General features: G+C 38.2%; 1 protein-coding gene across 2 annotated transcripts in view; it reads right to left on the bottom strand.

Moving 5' to 3' along the window:
• Positions 1-4,409: 4,409 nt before the first annotated feature.
• The window catches only part of LOC127647830 (C-type mannose receptor 2-like), a 46,629-nt gene continuing 39,515 nt past the window's right edge, over positions 4,410-11,523 (bottom strand). The window contains exons 22-29 of one of the 2 annotated variants that reach the window (XM_052132312.1): positions 10,386-10,494; positions 9,643-9,881; positions 9,407-9,571; positions 8,895-9,045; positions 8,674-8,793; positions 8,328-8,507; positions 7,520-7,549; positions 4,410-7,374 (exon numbers count right to left, since the gene is read on the bottom strand). In XM_052132312.1, the coding sequence (XP_051988272.1) occupies positions 7,154-7,374; positions 7,520-7,549; positions 8,328-8,507; positions 8,674-8,793; positions 8,895-9,045; positions 9,407-9,571; positions 9,643-9,881; positions 10,386-10,494 (1,215 nt within the window). In that variant the 3' untranslated portion in view covers positions 4,410-7,153. The remainder of the gene's footprint in view (positions 7,375-7,519; positions 7,550-8,327; positions 8,508-8,673; positions 8,794-8,894; positions 9,046-9,406; positions 9,572-9,642; positions 9,882-10,385; positions 10,495-11,523) is intronic. The other variant, XM_052132313.1, reaches the window with a different exon arrangement.

Genomic DNA, 11,523 nt, shown 5'->3' with positions numbered 1-11,523 from the left:
GTAATACGAGCTATCGCGGAGCCCTGTTCAATGTAAACAATGAATAACAGATTCACTTTACATCACCAGCCGGGTCATATTACACACAAAAACCACCTGCTGGCTAACATATGTAATTTCAAAAATAAAAACAGTGACTCCTAACAGATCTGCACTGCTCTTTCTTACACCTTAGTTTAGAACAGCAGGAACACAAGTGGAGTGATACACACACGAGTGCTGATCCTGTCAGACATCAGTGCTCATGGAACGTCTCTCGTCCAATCAGATTTGAGGACCGGAACTAAATGTTGTGTGTGTGTCTGTGTGTGTGTGTGTGTGTGTGTGTGTGTGTGTGTGTGTGTGTGTGTGTGTGTGTGTGTGTGTATATATATATATATATATATATATATATACAGTGAGGAAAATAAGTATTTGAACACCCTGCTATTTTGCAAGTTCTCCCACTTAGAAATCATGGAGGGGTCTGAAATTGTCATCGTAGGTGCATGTCCACTGTGAGAGACATAATCTAAAAAAAATCCAGAAACCACAATGTATGATTTTTTAACTATTTATTTGTATGATACAGCTGCAAATAAGTATTTGAACACCTGAGAAAATCAATGTTAATATTTGGTACAGTAGCCTTTGTTTGCAATTACAGAGGTCAAACGTTTCCTGTAGTTTTTCACCAGGTTTGCACACACTGCAGGAGGGATTTTGGCCCACTCCTCCACACAGATCTTCTCTAGATCAGTCAGGTTTCTGGGCTGTCGCTGAGAAACACTGAGTTTGAGCTCCCTCCAAAGATTCTCTATTGGGTTTAGGTCTGGAGACAGGCTAGGCCACGCCAGAACCTTGATATGCTTCTTACAGAGCCACTCCTTGATTATCCTGGCTGTGTGCTTCGGGTCATTGTCATGTTGGAAGACCCAGCCTCGACCCATCTTCAATGCTCTAACTGAGGGAAGGAGGTTGTTCCCCAAAATCTCGCAATACATGGCCCCGGTCATCCTCTCCTTAATACAGTGCAGTCAGCCCTGTCCCATGTGCAGAAAAACACCCCCAAAGCATGATGCTACCACCCCCATGCTTCACAGTAGGGATGGTGTTCTTCGGATGGTACTCATCATTCTTCTTCCTCCAAACACGGTTAGTGGAATTATGACCAAAAAGTTCTATTTTGGTCTCATCTGACCACATGACTTTCTCCCATGACTCCTCTGGATCATCCAAATGGTCATTGGCAAACTTAAGACGGGCCTTGACATGTGCTGGTTTAAGCAGGGGAACCTTCCGTGCCATGCATGATTTCAAACCATGACGTCTTAGTGTATTACCAACAGTAACCTTGGAAACGGTGGTCCCAGCTCTTTTCAGGTCATTGACCAGCTCCTCCCGTGTAGTTCTGGGCTGATTTCTCACCTTTCTTAGGATCATTGAGACCCCACGAGGTGAGATCTTGCATGGAGCCCCAGTCCGAAGGAGATTGACAGTCATGTTTAGCTTCTTCCATTTTCTAATGATTGCTCCAACAGTGGACCTTTTTTCACCAAGCTGCTTGGCAATTTCCCGTAGCCCTTTCCAGCCTTGTGGAGGTGTACAATTTTGTCTCTAGTGTCTTTGGACAGCTCTTTGGTCTTGGCCATGTTAGTAGTTGGATTCTTACTGATTGTATGGGGTGGACAGGTGTCTTTATGCAGCTAACGACCTCAAACAGGTGCATCTAATTTAGGATAATAAATGGAGTGGAGGTGGACATTTTAAAGGCAGACTAACAGGTCTTTGAGGGTCAGAATTCTAGCTGATAGACAGGTGTTCAAATACTTATTTGCAGCTGTATCATACAAATAAATAGTTAAAAAATCATACATTGTGATTTCTGGATTTTTTTTTATAGATTATGTCTCTCACAGTGGACATGCACCTACGATGACAATTTCAGACCCCTTCATGATTTCCAAGTGGGAGAACTTGCAAAATAGCAGGGTGTTCAAATACTTATTTTCCTGTCTGTATACACACACACACACATTTCGAGTAACCCTGAGGAAACTTCTTGCTGTTCTTGACTCAAAAATATATTTGTAAAAAATATGTTTCACCATTAAAAACATGTTTCATGTATTCAAATTAGAAGAAAAATACCGTTTACATAATGGTTACAGATTAAATGAAACAAAAATGCTTAAATGTTCTGCAAATATCTGTAAAACCAACATGGACTAAAAGACTACATTTATACGAACTTGACACATTTCCAAAGACTTCTTATTTTTTCACCGCGGACAACATTTATCAGCGACCCACATAAAGTATTCTAACAACAAGACTGTTTGGCTATTGTGTGTTTTTCTGTTTGGTGGTGAGAAATATAGGGTGGTTAGGCTAATTAGTATGCACAAGGGCTGCTTTTTGAAAGGTTACATGTTTGATCAAAGCTAAGGGTATCCCATAAAGAAGATCTCTATTTCCACAAGCACATTACTGTGCCCTTGAGAAAGACTCCACTGATACTGTCACTGCACTCAAGGTATTCTATGACACGCTGAAAGAAAAATATCTCCCAAATGAATAGAAATAAAGGAAGCTCAGCACTTTTCCTGGGAACCTATACTGCTGAAACATGCACCTCCATCTGATTGGTTTGGAGGTCAGGGAATATAGCGCAGACACACACATCAAGTGAGACAAATCTGAAATTAACTGTCACTCAGGTGAGATGATGTGTCTCTCTCACATGACCAACAGTGCGCGCGCGCACGCACGCACGCACGCGAGAAGTCCACATATCATATACATTTCATTAAAATTCCTTAATCATAATACCCGTACATTCAGTCAAACATTCAATGACACATTTTTATCCCAACCTTAAAATATTGAAAAGTCTAGTCTGCGCCCTAGCGGCAAATGCTGTTCAGTGCAACTGTTCAAATGAAGCTTTTACAAGCATTCGTGTAGCATCCATCCATCCATCCATTCTCTGTTGAGCAAGCTACATCTACTCAACAAAATATATATATATATAGCTAAACTAAGCTGGATATGATAGCTACTATTGTTTAACTTAAGGGTAATTTGTTACACTACAAAGCCTAGCCTATATTGATAAAGTAGCCTGCTATTTAGTCTGAACTAATTCATATTGTTTTAAATATAAGATATGAAACGTAGTCAGCTCGAATACGCGCTCATTGGTAAACAAACATATCCAAAAGAAGCAGGCCTACAACAATTATTGCCAGTTGCTTTTTTCTCAGAATTGTCATTGAAAAATGATATCAGACAAATTACAGTGATTTCCATGTTCGTGGTACTTCATAGAATATGGAACTTAGATGTCCGAAATACATGGGAATGCCTTATCACTTTTTGTTAGCGTGTAAGTTTTGTAACTGCTTTTGTGTATTGTTTGTGTTTGAAGCCCTCTCTCTGGAAGAAGGTCTTTACCTCCAGTTCAGAGTCGTTCACAAGCTGCACAGGTGTTGCACTTCAAGAATGCATTCGCATCTTTTGTTTCAGTTGATTGTAGGTTAATATTCACGTAATCCAGCGCTCTTTGTGTGTCAACGTATCCAGTTACTGTTCTGAGACTGCCCCAAATGATTCAGTCCATGAGTGAGCCATCCGAATGATTCAAAAGAATCGTGGAAAGAATTCACCACCGGAAGCGACAAACGCAGAAGTGTGAAAAGGGCCGTAGACCAAAGAGATTCGTTTAGACTCCTTCACCTGTATGTTCAATAACAGATTGCGTAATAAGGTGAAAGAAACACTAGAGCGATTTCGATTTCATCTGGGTATTACTCTTGTTCTTTTTATAATGGAGAAAAGGAAACTATCGTCCATTTATTTTTTTTATGTTTCTTATTCAACTTACTTTTGGCATTAGATGTCAGTATTTTTGAAAATTAATTTAGTCCTCAATATCTCAACAGTTTTACTTCACTCAAATTAAAATGACATTATTTAATTGATTTGTTTTTCTTGGAAAATATTATATTCATTGACATTAAGTGGAGTGATTTAAAATCCAATTTTGCTAATTTCCATTTTGAGTCTAATCAATTAATAATAAACAAAATAAAATACAAAAACAGAAAAACTGTCATTGTTAAGTTTTGTTTGTGATGCCCTTTCATTTATTTGTTTTAGTTTGTATTTGTACCGTTTGTGTTTACTTAAAATAATAATAAAATACACAGTTAGACATTGTTAGAAGACAAATAATAATAATTAAAAAAAACTAACGAGAGTGTGAAAAAACTTTCTATGATGTTATTTCCTTTTGTCATCAATGGTGGATGATCACAAGTCAACAAGAACCAAAATGAATGGTAGACAAATAAAATGTTTAAAAAAGCATTGGAAGGTGGGAAGTAATCCAACACATCCAGAAGATTAGCAAGCCATTTGACTACCTCGTGATTATTTATTTATTTTTTCTTCACTCCAGCTCCAAGTGATCTTTAAAACAAATGCAATGTTTCATTTGTCACCTTTATATGGAAAAAATTAAAACTTTCTTGATTACTGTCAAGACAAATATTTTTCCAGCAGTCACATAGCAAACATATTCTTTATTCATTTTCTATACAAATTCATTAAACAAATGATTCAAAACAGACATAGATAAAGATAAAAATGTTGCATTGTCTTCACAGGGACTGAAGATGATTCATTTCCTTCTTCCAAACAAAAAGTGTTCCCGGATACCTGTTCATTTCACGTTCAGGGCTAATTCAATCGGAACAAAAAAAATGTTTGAATGATTTATGCATGATCAGATGATCGCAGTGCATGACATCAAATTCCTTCTCTGGTCATTAGCCACATAATATTTTAATATGAAGAAGCAACTGACTGATCTCAGTGTGATGTCATTCAAATGATGTGTAAAATACCTTTGGCACATGTGAATGAAGTGTTCCTGCTTACATTAAATGCATAGTCATGTCTACACCAGCTTACAATGATATTAAAGGTCATGGTTATGGTTATAACTGCAATGCTAAGCAAAAAAATAAAAATTCTACAGTGAGCAAAAAGTTCAAAGTGTAAAGAACAGCCTATAAGTGCTGAATTGGTGCCACATATGCCCTCAAAATAACAAAATCTTGCAGCTGATATGAGTAAAGTCAGCGTTGATATGTAGAAGCACTGGTTTCTGATTAATTGCTGAGGCAAGCATCATTATTTGTGGTGTTTGCTGAGGTAAGCATTACTATTATTACTGCTCATAGGGCTTTTTGAATGCAGCTTTTTGCATAGTGTTGTGCTATTAATTTTCTAAGTGACCAGGCTTATAATGATAAAATGAGCATCATAGGATTACATTGAAGGAGGGACCTGAGCTATATCCAAACCAGAATATCATAGAGACTTGGGAGTGGGCTCTTTTGACTTAGGCCAGTAAGCAAGCACATAACAACTACTCAGAACACCTCAGCAACCCCATAGCAATGCACTAAAACACTCAAAATACCTAGGCAACCATCAACAACACCCCAGCATCATTGCAGCAACTTTTACACAGGCAAATACCATTGAAGTCTTCAGAAAATGGAAATGTGTATTGTAATTTATTGCTGCACTAAAACTAATGGCCATCCAAATGCAGAGGCTCAGGCTGTATATTGTTTCTTAAAAGCATGAAAATTCAACCTACAAACAGTGTAATAACAGTAATCAATGGGCCAACAACAGGAGGGTTGCTTTCAGAAACATTGTGACCAATATAGGACCAATACATTTGGAATTTTTGGACTTGATTTCAAGTCAGAAATTATCATAGAAAAGTTATTTGTGCAAATATCCAGCAGGGAGCAGTAAAGTAAACTCCTTTCAGTCACCAGCACTTCCTGTAACTCCTGTATATCTCAAATCATTTTCTTTTCCAAGCCCCATGTGTCCCTCTCTTATATTTTCAAAACCCCATTCAATCCTTTCACCATTCTCTCTCTCTCTCTCTCTCTCTTGAGTCGACATTCCACAGCTGGCCACGACACCGTTTCAAAAGTGGAAAAAAAGATGGGCAAGAAAAAAGTGAAAGTTAAGAACTGGAAAGAATGAGAGAAAGAAGAGATGGTAGAACAAGATGAAAAATGGAAAGATCCTTGGATATATGATTTGTTGCAGATTATACGTGAGCCCATTATTACGGCTCAGACCAATCAGTTACAATGAATTCAGACTTCCCATTGGGTAGAGCTGCGTTCACCATGTGATTAAAGACAGAAATACTGTCGTGCTTTTGACAGGCTCATTCATATGCCCTTTCATCTATCTATTTCTGTCCTAAGCTTGCTTGCTTCTTTCTTTCTTTCTTTTCTATTCAAACGTGCCATAGTTTTGTTTGATCTGTCATAATTTCAGACAGCTTTGTGAGGGACCTGGATTCTGACCTAGAGAACATTGCAAATTAGCTGCACACATTTACAAAAAATACAAATAAAAATTGTCACAACAAATAACTTTGAAAGTCACAGTATGTAAAAAAAACACTGTTGTGGCGTTATCTTTTGTTAAAAGTATGTAGCTATAGTTTGGGGGACCTTCCATTGGCATAATTTGGGAACGTCCTCATTTGGAAGTTTATAGTAATTTTAATTAAATTTATAGTCTATAAACAAAATATGTCTGCTGCATGTCCCAATTAAGACATATATGTGTGTGATTGTGTGCTCTTGACTCTGGAAGTTCAAGTAAATTTGATTTTTTTGGGGGGGAAGTTTGTTCCCTTTTGGCACTGAAGCATAACTATTGTACGTCATAAACAACATGAAAACATATGATTACAAATTCCATTTCTCCAAACAGATAAAGACAAAACAAACCAAAAATAACTGCAATTATGTTTGCATCTCTAACATATCATCCAATCCATACAGTTCCTCTTGAATGGTGGAATTTGATTGGTTGACAAAGGCTTAGATGTGATTTGGTCTGTCCATACTGAATGGATGTACTTTGGGATAAAAGAGTTTGCCTCTATTCATTCTGATTGGCCAATTGCTGCGCTCTACACAGCTCAATCAATGTCTCAAAAAAAAGTAAAAACAAAACCAACAACAGAATTATTTTCCTTAATGTAAATCCTCTCAGTCAGTTGCTGCCTTGGCAGATTTGTTTTCCTAGGTGTTCCAAATAAGTTCAAACACATCCAGCATTATTCTGCCTGTTCATTCAACTCCATGTCTGAAACAAGAATGTTTTTTTCCATTTCTTCTGAGGGGGCGGAGCTAGTGCGGCTGTACCGTGCACTCTCAAAGGAACCTGTGGAGCCAAAGCTCCGCCTGCGATACAGATAGATCCCGCCCACCACCAGAGCAATCAAAATAAGTGCTGCAACAAGGACCTGAATTAATACATGGAAATGGTCGACCTCAGCTGGAGAAGAAACAGAGAATAAAAGAGACAATTTGGCCATCTTGTAAAATTCAAATAATGCAGTATCCAATCAATGGATTATTTGTAACTTTGTATACATGGTTTATGTGCAATTATGAGGTGTAAATGTTTGATTAGAACTTACAGTGGATGACAGGATCTGCTGTGGGTCCTGCTGAAAAAGAGAAATGAAACAAAAATTAAAATTGGGATGAAGCAAAATGTGAATGAACGTAGAGAATTAGTAGTATTTCTGTTTTAACTCTTACGTTGTCCTCCATTTAATTTGACCCGTATCTATTCTTTTTTTTACTTAATCCATTTGGAATTAAAAATCCTTCACATACTATATCTGAAAATAATTGTATTACATTTTTATTTACCATTTTCTATACATTTTAATGGTTTTATTTCACTTTGTTCATTTGTTGTGTTACCGGTCAAAAATTACAAGGAAATTATTGGATTAGACTACAAAATACAGAAATATGAAGTGTTCAGGAGCATCCCAATCCTTTAGATGAACACATATGTGGATGTATGTTAGCACACACAAAGTCTTCGGACGTGTGCACACTTACACACACATGCGTTAGCGTGCGCACACATTTCTTGTCATAATATTTGCTTAATTCCACTTAAATTAAACAGGCCAGTTTTGACTGAATTGATCAGGGACCTTGGTAAAAATACACTTTAACCATTCTTAAAGATGCAATTCTTCTGAAGTATATGCAGAGCTGTGGGCAGAATTTACCACATTTTACTCTTACCTTTAATAACTGAAAACTGAATAGGAGTCGGTGACATGTAAATCCGGGTGTCTGACTGAAGTTAGAAGGGTGTTGAAGTTTGAAATGCAACCTCTTTGAAAAGTTATAGTATGTCTTCTTTGTACATGTGTAGGCCTATGTGAAAATATCATACGCTTTTATACATGTAATGTCCCATACCTCGTGGCCGCTTACAGATGACACCATGTGTGCGATTTCTGCAGGAGCCAGGCCTCCAGAGGCCTGTGTTGCTCTGAACCCAGAAGCAGCTGTTGGCATAGAGCATACTCAGGTTTGCATCCTGCTGCTCCCAGTTACTATAGTCCACCACCTCACGGTCAGGCCACTCCAGATTGCCTTCTGTACACACACACACACACACACACACACACACACACACACACACACACACACACACACACACACACACACACACACACACACACACACACACAGAGGTCTAGATAAATTAGATCAAAATTGATGGTCAATGGAGGAAGCAAGTGTCATTAGTTTAAGTTCTTGCCTTTGGAGTTAAAGATCATTCCAAGCCAAGCGCCATGGGCCTGCTCTTGAAAACTCTGCATGTGTTCCCACACAAAACCATTCTCGTTTTCATCTAATATTGACACCAGCTTTGCTCCCACTGAGAAAGAAAATAAAGATTATATAGTGTTTTTTGTGTGTAATATATATTTTTAGAGTTTTGTGTTTTTTAACGTGTGTGTGTGTTTGTATGGACATTACCTTTGCTACAGGTACGTATGGCCTCATGTTTAAATTGCAGCTCATGAAGGATGAATGAGTAGCAGTGATTTCTAAAAGGAATCCAGGACCAATTACCTACAGGCTGTGGGCAAAAGCCTGGATAAATCCATCTGTGGTCTATCATTCTCTCAGATAGACAGACAGACAGAGACAGAAATAGGAAAGGACTATTAGAAATTTCTTCAAATTTGTGCATAAATAACATACATTTTTAGAAACTCGCCCACAGTGTTATAAAGCAGAAGTACACTTCTTTTCATTGTATATTACTGCCACACAACAATAGCGATGTTCAGAATGGCATACTACCCATAGTACTTTTACTATTTCTGCCATATCAAGTAGTTTAGTAGTATGCAACTACGAACTGACCATCAGATTCGAATAATGAATGGAGAAAGAGATGTTAAAATGAATTGCCTACAGTTCATTCATCACACTGGAAATGCAAGATTCTATGTATTCTGAACATACTGTAACATTTTCTTACCTGTATTATTTTCACAGATGGCTGCGTTTAATTTTGAATTACAAGCAGCCACAGACCACTGGCCCTCAATGGTCATGTGACCACATCCATACATGTAATTGGGCTCTCCATCCTGCCAGTCAGTAAAAGTGATCTCTTCCTCACCCAACCATGTGTAGCTCCGCCCCTAGTAATACAACAAGCATTTGCTGAAGCTCTGGCATGTCAATGTTAGAAACATTGCTTATAAACACTCACCCCATCATTGTGTAATGCAATCCAGGCAGGTTTGCGGAGTGTGTTGAGGAGGAGAGTGAGGTAGGCTTGCTGTCGAGGGTCCCGTACTGCAGCAAGAGTTCCATTTACGGATTCACAAACTTGCAAAGCTGAATGCCAATCAAGCCGCTTCTGCAGAATCCGGTACTGGATGCCATCAAATTCTAATGGGCCGTCTAACACTGGGGGGAGAGTGTCTGTGCCAGGGGGGAAGCCAGGGTCTGCAAACACATAAACTACCATTAAAAAGTTTGGACACACATACTTATTCTTTATTATCACTGTATTTTAGATTTTAGAATTACAGTTATGGAAAAAAAAACTATGAAATAACACAAAAGTGTAAAATTATGTAGTGATGTTAAACAAATGATTAACAAATCAAAATAAATTTATATTTTATCTTCTACAAAGTAGTCACCCTTTGCGTTGAATAGATTACAGCACTACACACTCTCAACCTCTGCATCTCTCAACCAGTTACATGAGGTGCATCCTGGGGAGCTTTTTAAACAGTACTAAAGCAGGTCCCATTTATGCTGGATATTCATACATAGGCACAAGTTATATTTGTACAAGTTATTATTTCAAAATCATAAGAAACTAATTCAGCAGGTGTGTCCAAAACGTTTGACAATATATATTCACAGAGGTCCAGAAAATATAACGCAATGCATATTTGTGTGTTGGCAGTGTGTGTATGTGGATTTGAGGTGTTCCTGTACCTTTGTCCTTCATGCAGATGAAGCCATGTTTCTCAGCATCACACTTTCGAGATGCCCACATGCCCATCTTCCGGTGAGGACTACCATGGAGGAGTACTACACAGTTACCCTAATGGCACACACAAACAGTACATGTTGACCATAAGGGTGGTGAAGTCAGACAAATTAAATGTCTTAAAATTGACGATGGATGGATGGATGGATGGATGGATGGATGGATGGATGGATGGATGGATGGGAGAGTGAATAAAAATGGATGGATGGATGGGTGGGTGGTGGATGGATGGATGGATGGATGGATGGATGGATGGATGGATGGATGGATGGATGGATGGATGGATGGATGGATGGGAGAGAGAATAAAAAAATGGGAGTATGAATAGATAAGTGACTATATAGAAGAATGCATGGATGGATGGATAATTGGGTGCGTTTAGATGGATATCTGATGGATATCTGAGTGAATAGAAGAATGGGTGGATGGATGTATGTATGTATGTGTGTATGTATGTACTGTATGTAATGTATGTATGTATGCATGTATGGATGGATGCATGATGGATGAATGGAAGAGCAAATAAAAAAATGGGTGAGTAAGTGGATGGATGGTGAGTGAATGTATGGATCAATGGATAAGTGGGTGTGTGGTTGGATAAGTGAGTGAATAGAAGAATGGATGGATTGATGGATGGATGGATGGGAGAGTGAATAAAAATGGGTGGGTGGATGGATAAATGACTGAATAGAAAAATGGATTGATGGGAATGTGAATAAAAATTAGGTGAGTGGGTGGGTGGAAGGATGGATGGATGGATGGATGGGAGAGAGAATAAAAAATGTGTGTATGAATGGATAAGTGACTATAGAAGAATGGATGGATAAGTGGTTGTGTGGTTGGATGGATGGATGGATGGATGGATGGATGGATGGATATATTAGTGAATAGAAGAATGGATGGATGGATGGAAGGATGGGAGAGTGAATAAAAATGGGTGGGTTGATGGATAAATTACTGAATAGAAGTATGTATGGATGGATAGGAGAGTAGGTAAAAATGGGTAAGTTGATGGATGGATGGATGGGAGAGAGAATAAATAATGTGTGTCTGAATGGATAAGTGACTATATAGAAGAATGGA

The sequence above is a fragment of the Xyrauchen texanus genome, chromosome 8, assembly GCF_025860055.1.
Source record: "Xyrauchen texanus isolate HMW12.3.18 chromosome 8, RBS_HiC_50CHRs, whole genome shotgun sequence".
Taxonomy (NCBI): Eukaryota; Metazoa; Chordata; class Actinopteri; order Cypriniformes; family Catostomidae; genus Xyrauchen; species Xyrauchen texanus.
The sequence above is the reverse complement of the archived record's forward strand: the minus strand, read 5'-3'. Positions and strand labels throughout refer to the sequence as shown.